This window comes from Corvus moneduloides, chromosome 3, assembly GCF_009650955.1.
Source record: "Corvus moneduloides isolate bCorMon1 chromosome 3, bCorMon1.pri, whole genome shotgun sequence".
NCBI classification, from domain to species: domain Eukaryota; kingdom Metazoa; phylum Chordata; class Aves; order Passeriformes; family Corvidae; genus Corvus; species Corvus moneduloides.
In genome coordinates, this window is record NC_045478.1 from 56754537 (window position 1) to 56769262 (window position 14726).

Sequence of the window (14726 nt, forward strand, 5' to 3'; positions counted from 1 at the left end):
TGATTTTTTTAATCCTTTTTAAGTGGAAAAATTTTATTTTTTTAAGAGCAACTGGAAACTTTGTCATCCTTCTACTTAACCAGTGATCTTAAATATAAGTACCCCATGGCAACAATACAGAGGAGACTTAGTGTTTTGGAGAGATGGTGGTGTTTATTTCTTTTTTGTCCTCTTTCACAGTAAGAAGGTTTATATTCTGGTTGTAGTAATCTCTTAAATTCCGACATAATACTGTTCACAATTATACATAGGTAAAAATTAAAGTTCGTCCTCTTATGGAGACAGAGTAAAAGGACATGTAGTCCTTTTATTTATGTTTATTTATTTATTATGCTGTTCCATAAATACACTGCTGAGTAAAACTGATACACACACAGAAGTACAGCCATACCCCTCCAGCCACCTGCTTGGACAGGTACTATAGATGCTAAAAAAATCCTCAAAATTCCTGACAGCTGTGTTACATCTGTGTCTTACTAGATCCCAAATGCCAATTATCTGCATTTAATAATAATACATTTTGTTACAGAGGAGTTGATTTACCATGAGAGAAAGCCCACAATGACTTTAAGGGCCAACCTTACCGCAGTGCCCTCACCAGTTCTAATTTTTAATCCAAGCTTTACAACATTGCAAAACTGATTACAAGTTTCTCGATTGAACAGAGATAAAATTGCATTTAAACAACATATTTTCCATGCAGAAGAACAAAAGGCTTTGAATTTTAAATATTTCATCTCCAGAAAGTAGCTTGTCCTCTAGCCAAATAGACTTGCATGATTTAGCCTTACCTGGAGCCATAACTTGTTATTCACTGCATCTCTCCCTGTAGCAATGCACTGAAAGGTAGCATTCTGCCCTGCATTGACCTCTACATCCCCCAGCCTCAAAAAATGTGGAGATTTATCTGCAGAGAGGGAAAAAAATTACAAACAGAAGTTATTACAAAAAAGTAAAGGTACCAGAAACATTATTATCTCCCTCAACCTCCATATTTTAACAATCTTTGGCTAAAAAATAGAAACAGAAGAGAGAAAATGATTTGTCTCATCTGTGTTTGAGGAGTGCTTTCAGTCATTTCCCTTCTCCACTGGTGATTCTACTAACTTTGTTATACGTGTGTTATAATAAAGTCTTTTTAAAATCGAAACCAAAAGAAGGAGATCAGATGCCAAAATGTCAGCAGCACTTGACAAGAATTATCCCAAAGACTTTTGACTGTATGAAATCCATCATACTGAGAAAAACCCAATTAGCATCATACTGCTCAAGCAAATAGATACTGTTTATGTTATTTGCAATGCAACTCAGCACTTGTTTTGGAAAATAAAATCATTTGTGACATTGAATGTAGTATTTCAGGGATTGACAAATCTATTTCCCACACTGACAAAGCCTGTAGGAGACCTCAGTGGCACAACCACCTGAAGGATTTACTAGACCTACAAAAGCTGACAGACACATTTGAGGAATGGGCACATCACACAGCTCACCCACCCCTTTCTCAAGAACTACTAAAGAAAACAGTAGCTGAACTGTTCTTTTGTTGTGCTTACTAAAAAAACATGACGCACAGGAAAAAAACATTAAACTGGAACAAACAGGGTTTAAACATCAGTAACAAAAAGAGCTTGTCTGAATACTGTAACATACTGATAATGTGCTGGGATGACTGTAACCAAGTGCCTTTTGTTTTGGCACTTCAAAACAAAACACAAAGAAGAGGAAGAAAATAAATACAAAAGCCAGATTCTGAATTCAAGCAGAGCTTTGCTGAGTACAGACTTCAGATATTTGGGCTGGCTGAAATATTAAAGATAACTCACTCAAATTCTCTGTAAGCTTGGTAGCCCCCAAGAGCTATGGTTTTAAAAGGTTTGGGGTAAAATGAGAAAAAAAGAAGTGAGGTTGCCGTTGAAACTTTATTATTTGGCATAATTTTGCAAAGTTGGAGCAGGATATTGTTATATCCTGGTCATTTCAGAAAGCAATTAAATTATCAGCCATGTGGCACGTTAGAAGGAAATCATATTTTAGAAAGTGCATGTGTAGGGGCAGATGAGAAGAGTTGATCAGAAACAAATTGTCAAAAAATTTTGATAACAAGTGCCAGAAATGCACAGTAACAATTTCTTCCTCACAATTTTTTATTAGTAGAATATTCTCATTCTCACAACTTGTGTTTGCATGTGTGCAATTATTCCCCAGGATTAGCAGGGAAAGGCAAACACAAATACCTGAAGTCTGTCCACAAAAAAATAAACAAAATACAATTCCTTAGTAGTTCAATAGCCAGAAGCCCTTTCTTTCCTTTTTTTTTCTAATCTATTTTGTCTCTTCAGAACAAAAAAAAAAAGAGAAAAAAGAAAAGGGGCATAAAATCTGATAAACCTCCTACAAGCATCTGCCAATTCAGTCTTCTTTAATCAGTGAGTAAACACATTAACATTAAAACCCATTTTGATTATGCACACCAACTGCGTATGACTAAAAAGACACTGAAGAATTCCTGCTTTTTCATCCTTGTATAATTTACTTCTGGCAGAAAATGATTTCACCCAGGTAAATCACTATTGCAATCACATTTCTTCCTGGAAGCTGCAACAAAAATACTATTGAAAGAACAAAGAATATCAGTGATCGAGTGATGAAAACTGAGCAGTCCACAGCAATATCAAATATGTCCTGAAAAGACAGAGAAAAATGCAGCTCTTAATCATTACTTACCACAAGGGTAACTCAGGACCTGGATGTCATCAATGGCAATGTAGCCATTTCTTCCATCTGAGACTTCAGCTTCAAATATTACCTGTCAAAATGAAAGAAAAAATGTTTACAACACTCATTTCTACAGAATTCCCCCGGTGGCAAGCGTGCAGATATAAGACACATTGCCTTTTTCATTTAGTTGAAGTTCCTACAAGGTTTGACAACTGAATGGAATATTTATTACTCAGCGTGTTGTGGTTCCATACCATTCATATACATGGTTTGCTTTGGATTTGCTGCTCATAACACGCCAGAAAAAACATGTTTAACTGCATACTGCTTTATCTCAACTAAAGGTGCAAACATGATTCAATTCTGAAAAAATTGCCATTACTTTCAGACAGGTAAGGCATCAGAGCACACAAGTGCTCAACCAATTTTAACAAAATTTGTATTCTTCCTAGGGGTCACGATATAGTCTCCTGTAACCTTCTGCAGCACAGTTGCACAGGAAAACACAGAAATTGTGCGGCACTCCCCAGTGGCAACAAAAAGAACGGCTGCAGCATGAGATTGATGCAGTAGTTATTAACTTCATTCTTCATTCTTGCAAGGCAATGAGGAAATTCCTGTGCATGAAGGGAAAGAAGAGACTGTCTTCACATCCAATATCTTGTCCCACCCCTAGCAGGCAGTTAACAACTAAGAATTGTTTGGTGGTGGTTTACAGAGCTCCCAAAATTGTGCTTTTACTGCAGAGAGAGAATGCCTGTAGGGCATGTATATTTTGATAGCACTGGACTACAATCCTTCTTCTAGTTTTTCCAGACATTCTTGCTAAGACTGCACTTCTAACCAATTTCTTTTTTTTTTCCTTCTAATTTTATTTGCACACAAATTCAATTTAGTTACAAAACCCACTTCATTCTCTGCCTCTTCTTCTTGCCTTGGCCAACAACAGCTTGATGGAAATTAATTTAGTGTCTGGGAGCCCTACTTTCACAACGTGCCTTGTCCAATGACCTCTCTGACCAGAGTACTGTTTGACAAGGTCTACCCACTCTTCAGGCAGCTTCAGAGAGCTGGCACTTGCTCCCAGTAACAAACATCAATATATGTATCTTTAATTATTTAGTAATTTGGATTATCATCTTTTTTATTTAAATGGTTGCATGGTATGGAAGACAACTCATTAAGAAATAATCTTTGTATTTCAAGTCCTCCTGACAGACTGGTTTCTTTATAACAAAATACAGTTCTATAACATACACAAACTCTGAAAGCACATAGTTTCTTAAAGTCCAGTTAAGAAATTTGAGCATCATTGTTGAGATTTGAACTAAATTTGCACCTCCTTCTAAGTGGGTTGTTATGAATTCACTTGGAAATAATTTAGATCCAATTCTCAGGAAAGCTCCGCCCATATAAGTGTGTCCTTCTCCTGTATGTTGATACCTTCCTACACTGGAGGTCAGAGGAGAGAAAGTTACTTTTCTTGGGACACTACTGGGAATTAATTTACTGGGATTTTCTACCTCTGCCAGATTAGTTCCAGTAATCTCCACCCAGCAGGATTAGGAAGTTATCAGAAAAGGAGAAAACCACAGAAAATAGAAAGATAAAGACACAGAGATCCATGAGAAGAAAAATAACAACAAAACAAGAGAGAAAATATGAAGAAATATGGAAAGTTGAGAAGTCTATAAAAAGGTATAAGGAACAAGGTTTACAAGGTAAGCAAAAGAAAAATACAGTGATTAAAAAGACAGATATTGGAGAGCCAAGATTTCATCTATATAGTGCCATTTTTTAAATTCATAATTGGTACAAATACAATCATGAAGCATTCATAACTATAGACAATATAGCAAAAAGTGCAGCAATTAATTAAAAAATTAATTCTTTTAATAATAATTAAAAATTATTATCAGGCTTTAATTTGATAACATCTGTTCACATTTACAATAGGAAATTGAAAAGGAGAGTTGCATATATAGGCAGAAACAGCAATTCAAAATGCTGACAAGTCAGACAAGAACCTGAGGTAGTTCTTTTCCTCAAATACACACACTGTACTTGAGAAAAAACTGACTGTTGAGCCATTGCTTTCACCAGAGAAAGCTTATCCTAATAAGACATCAGTGCTTTGGGAGTGAATCCTGCACTTCTTCTGCACTGCTGTTCAGTTCACAGTCCTAGAAAGAACGGCTTCGACACTTTCGTTTTAGCTGAAAAATAGTTCAGATTATCACTCCAGCCAGCAAACATTAGTTGTCTGTGCAACTGTAAATGTCCTTCCACTTATTACAATTTAATTGCGTGCTCATATAGTGCACTTCTGAGAGATGCTCACTTTCTTTAATAGAGAGGAGAAACTGTTTCCAGGGGATGAATTGGACTGGCACAGAGCAGGGCTATAGAGACAACTAACCTGTCTCATTTGTACCAGAACTGACACCATGAATGAGAATGGGAAGTGCTGAATATTTCAGGTAATTCAAATGCTACTCAAGGGAGTTAGACTTGATCCCAGAATTTTCTGCACGGTTGCAAGGTAATACACAAATTGTCATTTACTTCTCCAAATAAAATTCCATATCCTGGTTTATGAAGTACCTACATTCAGATACAAATGAAGATCCAGTGCCAGAACTCCCTGAGCTGGATGCACTCCTACATATTTAGCCATTCTTAATGTATCTCTTGTCCATATATTGGGCCATTTTCTCCCCTATGAGCATGCAAGCTTTTAGTGAATGCAGTGTCATTTGGAAAAATCCATGGGTTTACTATTGACAGCACTAAGAGACCTTTCCATTTGTATGGTTTATACCAGACTTCCTTTAATGACCCAAATCACTGACAGATTGATCCCAGTCAGCCTTTTATATTATTCACAACTTTGTAAACCTCTAGTATATGTCCCAAATGTAAAGGTAAAAGTAATTTTGTCTCAAATTTGAAGAGTCCCAGATTGTTCAGCCAATCTCATATAAAAGCCATTCCCTTGTCTTTGATTATGCTCATCCTTCTCTCTAAAGCTCTTTCTAACAGCACTATATTCTTTGAAGATAATGAGAGCAGAGCTGGCGCACAGTAATCAAAATATGGGTGAGTCATAATTTATTCAACAGCCTAACATCATTACCTAATTTATACTGAACTTCTTTAACCATTCTCAACACTTCATTTGCTTTTTTTGACCATCCCAGGGCTATATGCTGATGTTTTTATGAACCTCATGATCTTGCTGCAGAGTGGCAATGGCAAGCTTCAGCTGAGTCCATCATTCTGTGTGTGAAACTTAGATTTTATGTAGTGTGCATTATTTTATATCTCATTATCGACACTGAAATCTGCCTGTCATTTTATTTCTCAATCACTCACAGTTGATGAGTCATTCTGCAGGACCTCACAATTATGTACTGTCCTTGCTACTCCAATGTAGCTTTTACCTAACAATTTCTGTGCTTGCACTGTTTTTTGGCACCCACTCTGGTCCCATATGAACATGATGAAACAATTCTGTATCTAAGGAAGTATTTCATTGAATGGCAGCTCAGCTTCACTCTAAGCTTGTGCAGAGGGACATTTGGAAACCTAACTAGATTCTGTCAATCTCATCACTCTTACCTATATACTTGTCAGCTTGCAAAGGGCTCCAAAATGAAAATTAGGTGTATGATGTGCCGCAAAATATAAAATAAATAAATAAATAAAAAGTTGTTTTGATTTAGGCACTGTAAAATACCACATACCTTTTCACATCCCAGCTCTAAAATCCAAAATCACAGCTCTAAAATCACTATTCATCTAATATTCTTCCAGAAATAAATATTTTGACCAATTTAAATACTCAACAGTGTTTGAATGCAATGGAAAAAGTAGTAATTATTACAGCAGAGACTCCTACAGGTGTTTAGTTACTGAAGTTTAATGCTTAAGAAATACTCAAACTGTCATATTGCTTCACAGCCTTAACAATGCATCCTGTAATCATCACGAAGGCTAAGTCTGCACTAGCAGGAATATAAGAAATGTGCTTCTTAAGGACTGGCCTCACTGAATTTTTAACTCTTGCCAGGATCCAAAAGCTTAGGTGTCATCATCATTAGCTCATTTGAGGCACTGATCAAAATAAGCACTCCCAGAACGTACCTAGTCAATTAAGTGCAAAATGTAGTTCACGAAAGAGGGAAAACCCCTCTGTAGCCCAAAGCCTACCTTCAAGGATACAATTATTCCTAGGTCTTGTAAAAACTGTTTTCTTGTAAGCAGTACACCACCACTACCAAGAAGGGTATTTTCAGTATAATTTGGAGACCTTCCTCGTCCTTTCTCCTCTTGACTGGTTCTGACCAGTCATGGTAGTGAAGGAGGCACAATCTCCCAGTTTTGGCAGCAGTCCTGCCACATCATCATATATAGAAAGCAATGTCTTAGTGAGATAAAAGTGAGCATTAAAAGGTTTAGTTACAGCAAAAATGTAGTGTTTCATTGACAATATTTTCCTCCTAGGATCTAATAATTAGAGAGAGGTGAAGAATTGGAGATGAAAATATAAAAAAGATTTTAAAAGGAAAAACCTAGGTACTGTAATTTCCATGAAGCATTCAACCTACAACATATTTTTGTTCTGGCATTGTAGGGCTTCTACTAGCTGGATAATCTGAAATCAAACTTGTACATAGATTAATTCCAGTGCTTCATGGAAAGGTACTAGAGACCTGTGTGCAGACAGAAGTTATCATGTCTGTGATAACCCACAGTAAAACCACAGTACAACACAAAAAAAAAAAAAAAAAAAAAAACAAAACCACTGAAAAACAAACTACAAAAACCCCACAAAACCAAACAAAGAAGAAACCAAAGCAAAATTCAAACCAAAAGAAGCAGTGAAGTTATACTAACTTCACCACATGTGAGTTATATTAGCCTCACAGATACGAAACTTTAGTCTTTCATAAGAACATAAAAAGAAAATGTTATTTTTTTCCTCCTTCGTACACACCTCTTTCATTGATTACTTTTCAGTTTTGTAACAGCACGGTAGGGTGATTCCAAATATACTTAAACCTAGTACTTGCAATAGAATTGTTAAAGGTTAAACAGCACATAGAAGAAAGTTTGTCTTGCAGTAAAATAATCTCTGCAGATGAAAAGCCATGCACAGCAAGACCGATTATATATAAAATAGTAACAAATCCTATTCACTGACAAGTTTCTAGCCCTATTCAATGCTTTTACAGTGTTAAAGGCATCTTAAAACACTGAATCAAAGGTTTCATTACCAAGAAACTAAAAATTAATATAAACATTAAAACAGTGTCATGTTACAAAAGAAACACTTAATGGAATCTAGTTGAAAGGGATAGCTAAAGAAATTTTATCTAACATAAAAAAATTTTGTTAACATAATAAAAAGTGTTTCCCTTGCCAAAGTTACAGACAATTTTGCTGAACTAATCTAGAAATCATGAAAACATAATTAATTCCATTTGAATGCTCAAGTAATGCTGTGAGGCAGCCTTTGCAGCTGACGTGACCCAAGAGAACTTCAGCACAGCAAATCAAACACTTGGGTGAAAACTTTGGGATCTCAACTCTGCCAAGTCAGCTAACACCCTACTACTTCTTTTATCCTCAGTAACACCTCCTGACATTGAAAACCAAAGGAGTTAAGGCTATCTTCTCACTGGTATCCAGCTGAGCTTGTCATGTCAGATTCTCCAGCCATCTCAGAGTCACCGACAAGGACTTCAAGGGAATCACATCTCCTCTCATCCCTAACGTTATATTTAAGCTTCACTTGGCATAGGGAAATCTGTACTCCAAGATTCATCTCAGTTCGTGCTCTCTGGTGAAGAATCACACACAAAAAACATGCCTACAAAGGGTAATAAAGGGTGATCTTTAGTCAATGTATTAGTGGTAAGTGACCTAGCTACCTACTCAGTAGGAGGTTTTTTTGGGGAAAAAAATCAAAACAAACAAAAACCAAATCCACGACACAAATATGAAATCATCTCTTCACATGAAAGCAAGAACTGTAGGTGAGGTTTTGGTGAGTTAAACAATTCAGACATGAGGACAGTTAATAACAATATTTTACCTCCACAAACAAGATACATGTTCCAGCAAAACACAATTAATATGAAGCACAACAAGCCTCTGAAAGGACATATATGACAGTCACACCATGGCAGGAAAAGCTAGAAATTAGACCCACTGACCCTGGAAACAACTGTGTTATAAGGAACATCAGAAAAAAAAAAAACCCACATCTCTACATCTCAGCACTTATCTTTGTTTACTTCTCTTAAGTTGCTTATGCCAAATGTTTCTAGACTTCTGCCTAGAAAATGTCTGGATGGAGCACCACACACGGATGAGTTACAGCTGCTCTGGCTTTGGAGCAGTAGTAGTTTGTCATGCGGGAACACTTACAGTTTTATAAAAACCCACCCTGCTCTTAACTGACTGAAGAACTTGAAGAAAAAATATCCTTATATAGCCTATGAACACCAGATCTTCAATAAACCAAAACATTTGTTTAAAGGTGAAATCTCTTAAATGATTGAGATTTAAAAATAACAGTAACACCACATACAAAGGCATGACTTTTAACCATGGGCAACAAAACATTGGTAGCACTGTAAATCATGATATTGGAAGGCTAAAATTGGGAGAGTAGCAGTTAAAGTTAAGAATCCATATGAAATACTCTATGCTTTGTTTGTTTTTGTGATAGACTAAAATATTAAGGAAACTCTTCCCAGTGGCACAGAAGCAGTCCTTTTGAACATGGGTAGCTACCTGAAAATGCAGCAATACAAAACAAAGCCTGGCATAATGCCACTTCTCCAAATCTGGAATAGAGGTAGGTCCTTTTTGACTTTCAAAGACCTTTGGGAATTCCCTATCATGTGGAAAAATTTTGAGCAGGACCAGATAACCCACAAAGGTGCCTTTCAGCTTTGACCATTCTGATTTTCTGAAACTATTGTCCCACAAAATAGTTTTATTTCACTTATATTAAACAGAAGGGCTTAAGTTCACTTCTCACTATCTATCTTCCAGACACTCACTATGGGTTGGATTAAATATAATCCTTTTCACTTTAGAAAGTGTTAATTGAAAATTTTCATGTATGCATTTCACAACTACTAATATTTACTAGATGTATCCCGCCAGAATGCTGGCTACCAACTAACACCTGCCTGTTTTGTGATGATTCCTGCCTATGAATCATTTGTGGGATGATGGAAGCACTATTTGTTTAAGTCACCTGGAAAGGTTTGCTATCCACTTCCACTAAAAACCTAGTAAAAATATAAAATATTTTATAGTATAAAATAATATAATATACATAATATTATATATATATATAAAATATCATTCATCAAAAAAAGGTTCTCCAGCAATCATTTTTAGCCATGAAAAATGCTATCCATAGCCACAGAGAAGCACAGACACATTCAAGGGACAACGCAATGTGCTTCCAGCAGCCTTGCCCTACATCTGCTCTTGTAGGGTGAGCTCACAGATACATCATTGTCAAATGCTGACATCTGAATAAGCAAGGTTTTTTATAACCCAAAGCCCAAAATCTATTGTGCTAATTCCCGTATTTCCATGTGAGAATCCAAGCCTAAATGATCATACTGCCCTGGACTATGGAGCAGACTCACAGTAACTCCTAATTTATCTTGTATGCTTTTTTCATATTTTTCCTTCTTTTTCTTTTTTTTCATCTCAAAGCTTTTCTGTGTTTTGGTTTAATGAACCAGAAGTTTAAGAGGACAGTTACTACTGCCTTTTTGGTGATGACAGTTTATCAGCAGTAACTACAGACCCAGCAAATCCATATATTTATCAAAGATAATCATAGGGCCTTAATTTACAGGTAAAACAATTGCATGGAAAAGGCAACACAAGCAAGTTCTCCAGAAGCACGTTACAGCAAAGAAATCAAGTATAAAATGGCTTTTGTCACAGTGAAGCAATGGAATGCAAGCTAAACTTTGTTAACCATTAATTCATTGCTCCACAGTAGCTTTGAACAAATCAGTTTGACAGGCTACACCCTTACTTTAGTGTAAACAGCAAAATTTCCACATAGGGTTAGGATAGAAGATCAACCCCAAGCCACACCTAATAACTGGTTCAACTCCCTTTTTCTTTTCCTGCTACAACTGAAAGACATTAATTTCTCATGGCTGGTAAAGTGACAGCAAAGCCTATCAAATTCACATTTGTGAATGAAAAAGCAAAAGAACCAGGTGGTCCTCAAGAACGTGATGCATTAAAAATGAAATTAAAGAAGAAAGAGCTTAAAGTTTTGCTTCTGTCTCCATAAACTGATACACCTTTAAAAAGAGAATCAGAATACACCTCCATAGATACACAATGGTATCCACAGTTTTTCACTCTTAAAATTTAATTTTGTAAAGTAAAACAAAAAAAGAGCAAAACACAAAAACCAAGCACAAAACCAGAAACACCCCAAAAAACCCAAACAAACAAAAAGCACTAACCGAATCTTTCAAAGTATATTAACTGACATCCTTTTACATGTCATGTCTAGGGTGTACACTCAGGACCAGGTTTTGGTGATTTTGCCTTCAGTTAGACTACCCAGTGAGCTACAAAGACAAAGTCCTTGAAAAGGTCCCTAAACACACCAGATATGCCATGCCTCCAGATACTAAGATGCAATTTCAACAAGTCTTTCTGAAAATTATCTTCCTACTTCTGAAAGCATTAGACCAGTAACATTGAAACTATTTAAACTGTCACTACTACTTGGTTACACATAATATCACATGCCTTGCTTAATGAAATCAGACAAGTCAGATTAATTCCCTAATTTCATACTTAAAGCAGAAACTTGCATTTCAGATTGTCACGGTGAAATATCTATTTTTCAGGGTACTTCTACATCAGAAATAGGTAGTAAAGATGATGAAGCAGCAAAAGTAATAGCTGTGGAATCTGTCTGTGATATTAAGTAGATAAACATCAGGCAGGAATGATACCAGATCTAGATTACCCCACCACAGGCCATGACCAATATGTTAACTCAGAAGGGATTCTCCAGGTATAGTTTTCTGGAATAATTTTAGAGCTTTCAGGAATTGTATCATTAACAGTAAAAGAATTAAATACAGAATCTTTGTAGTTTCTTCCATTTATTTGGAGTAGAAGGCTAGCACTATTCAGCTTATATTCTCAGTTTGCAGGGAGAAGTATGAAAGAGTTCTTAAGGAGCTCAACAAATGAAACTGGATCAGAACAGAGAGGACAAGTTACTGACAAGTCAAGTCAAGCACACCACACAAAGATAAAAATTAACAAGACAGAGACTTGGGGGCAAAGAACGTCCTCTGCCCCCCTTAAAACCCTTAACTTTAATATATCCACTAAAGTCCTATTAGTTGTTTTCCTTTCCACCTTCCCTCTATTATCAATCTGCAAACACATCTGATACTTTGACTAGCCTTTAAACAAACAAGCTAAACTGAAAAACCAAACAAAGGAATGATGAATCCTAAATTCAAGAGAAAAGGGTCTCTCTGTTCTCAAAACAATCCATTTTTTTAAGTGCTGAAGATTAATACTGAGCAGACCTTTTTTGTTTCTTCTATAGGTGTACCACGTAAGTTATTTCAGTAATTTTGCCTCAAAATGAGTAATGTTCCTGGTCTCTGGTACTGCACATAAATGTATCATTTTTCTCCACAGAAAAAGGAAGGCAAAAATAATTCCAAATGAATATTGTCTCCTGAAAGACAGAAATAACCAAGAACCATTCATAATCACATCCTTTGAACTTCTTCAGGATAATGCACCAACTTGGTTTTTTGAAATTGTTCAGAAAAATAGCTGTGAAACACCAAGCAATTACTGTTCTTGAAACAGCTTAGGTTTTATAATGAGCAGAGCAAACTTACCACAGCTTCTTTTAATTTGAAACATATTTTTAGCGTGCCTATAAAATAATTTTCGAACAAATGGATTATTAAATGGCAGAAAAAGATTGCATAATGAGTACTAACCTTTCACCTCATAAAATGACAATTTTTATCTATGATGAGCAGATAAGAGAGAAGGACATCCTTACTAGTAACCTGCAGATAGGTTAAGATAAACTTCAAGCCCAAGACAAACACATTTTACAATCTCTGTTCTCAAGGTTCATTGTTCATTATTGTAAGCCATTGTAAGTTATTAAAGATTGTGCCACTGGCTATTAAAGGAAAGTCAAAACCTATATTTAAACTGCCCTTTTTTTCCAGTGAGGGGGCAGGGGCATTATCCCACCAGTGGATCCAGTTGATATCTGTATCACAGCACTTCTCATTATGTTCAACACAGTGCTTTTCACTTACATGACATTTTATAAGAGATGACATAGGCAATTCTTAAGTGGGAGCAAATTAGGGTTTGCGATTGGAATGATGATTTCTCTCTTCACCAGATTCAGGCTTCTGTAGTCACAGGTGATTATCATCATGTTCAGTTCACAAAGGTTTGCAAAACACCACAGGCCACAAGAAATTCCCAACATTAAAACACAGCTTTAACAACCACAGATGAATATGGGCAAAAGCCAAGACTATATTGCTCCACCACAATAAATACTGAAGGCAGTGCCAGTATCTGTCAGTTTCTCTATTGTTTCCTAATGGAAAATCCATGTAGATTTAAATTAGCAAAGTTCACCATAGAATATGCATTTACTTTATGTTCACATTTTAAATGCATTAATATTTATTTTCACAGTTCTTTGAGCCACAAAAATTATTCCAAATCCATTTCTGTGTTAAAAACTATAGGCCTTGATCTGTTTACACTACTTCTTCTGGATATCAATTCTCAAAAATCTTTTAAATAAAATTTCAAGCCTAAATGTAGCACAAGGTTCAACTATATATATTTTTAACATCTGGTTATATATATACACAACTTCTAGAGGAGATACTAGAGATACTAGAGGAGAACAAGATATCCAATTATAGCATATTAAAATATTTCTGCATTTAGTAATTGATATAGAGATGCATGCATGAATGTGTTTACATGTGACAATACACACTTTGAATTTGGACAAGGTATTGATTACACACAATGAACAGCGCACTGAGTCTCAGCAAATATGAACTATGTTTATCCAAAGATTGCTGATAAACTGTCAGGCTCTTGATGCCATTTTTAGTTAGCAACATTTTCAGATATTCTTATAAATCCAACTGATCCACACGGAGTTACCAGATTCCTCTCCGCTTTCCTTTGCTTAAAACAGACCCAGCTCTTTTCCATGTAACTTTTAGGTTCTCCTTCCCACATCTCCTGGCAGCTTTGAATTCATGGTACTGATTGCAATGTGTGATACCTGCACCTGACATACAACACTGAATAAGCTCTTGTCTTAACTCTGTAAAAGAAACAGTCCCTTAACTTGAAGGTAACTTGTACAACACTACCAAAACAAACATGGAGATCCTAAAACAACTTTCAATGTTTTTGTTCAATGTCAGACTTTGCAACACCCTTCTTAGAAAATAAAAATAATTTCAGGGGAAAATTAACATGTAACATTCTCTGTATGCAAACTTAATTTCTCCTCAGTTTTCCTTTCCTCAACACAACATTCCCTTCTATCAGGCATTTCTTGACAGCTTTGTGTGTTCCAGACTCTCCCTCATTTGCCACCTGGCCTATCTTGTTCCCCTCTCTCCTTCCCAAGAGAATACACTCAATTTGCAATGTGAAAGCAAGGCTTCCTGCAGCTACAGCTCCATCTTCCTTAATTCTCTGTCTCTCTTTTCCATGCTGGCATCTCCAAAAAAAAAATTTCACTACGCCATTTCCTTGGTTCATCTTTCAAAACAAAAGTACCACCATCAAAATATATCCCTCAATAAAGCTAAGATTCATCTCCATCCTTGCCTGACATGCTGTCTTACTGTCCTCTCTCCAAAAATTGAGTGCACTTAGCTTCCATAGCACAATTT

General features: G+C 36.1%; 1 protein-coding gene across 18 annotated transcripts in view; it reads right to left on the reverse strand.

Annotated features, from left to right (window-relative positions):
- Positions 1-14726, reverse strand: part of PTPRK (protein tyrosine phosphatase receptor type K) — a 390147-nt gene that overhangs the window by 213795 nt on the left and 161626 nt on the right. For all 18 annotated transcript variants that reach the window (XM_032101656.1, XM_032101653.1, XM_032101659.1 and 15 more), the window contains exons 4-5: positions 2728-2809; positions 792-907 (exon numbers count right to left, since the gene is read on the reverse strand). In XM_032101656.1, coding sequence (XP_031957547.1) covers positions 792-907; positions 2728-2809 — 198 coding nt within the window. The remainder of the gene's footprint in view (positions 1-791; positions 908-2727; positions 2810-14726) is intronic.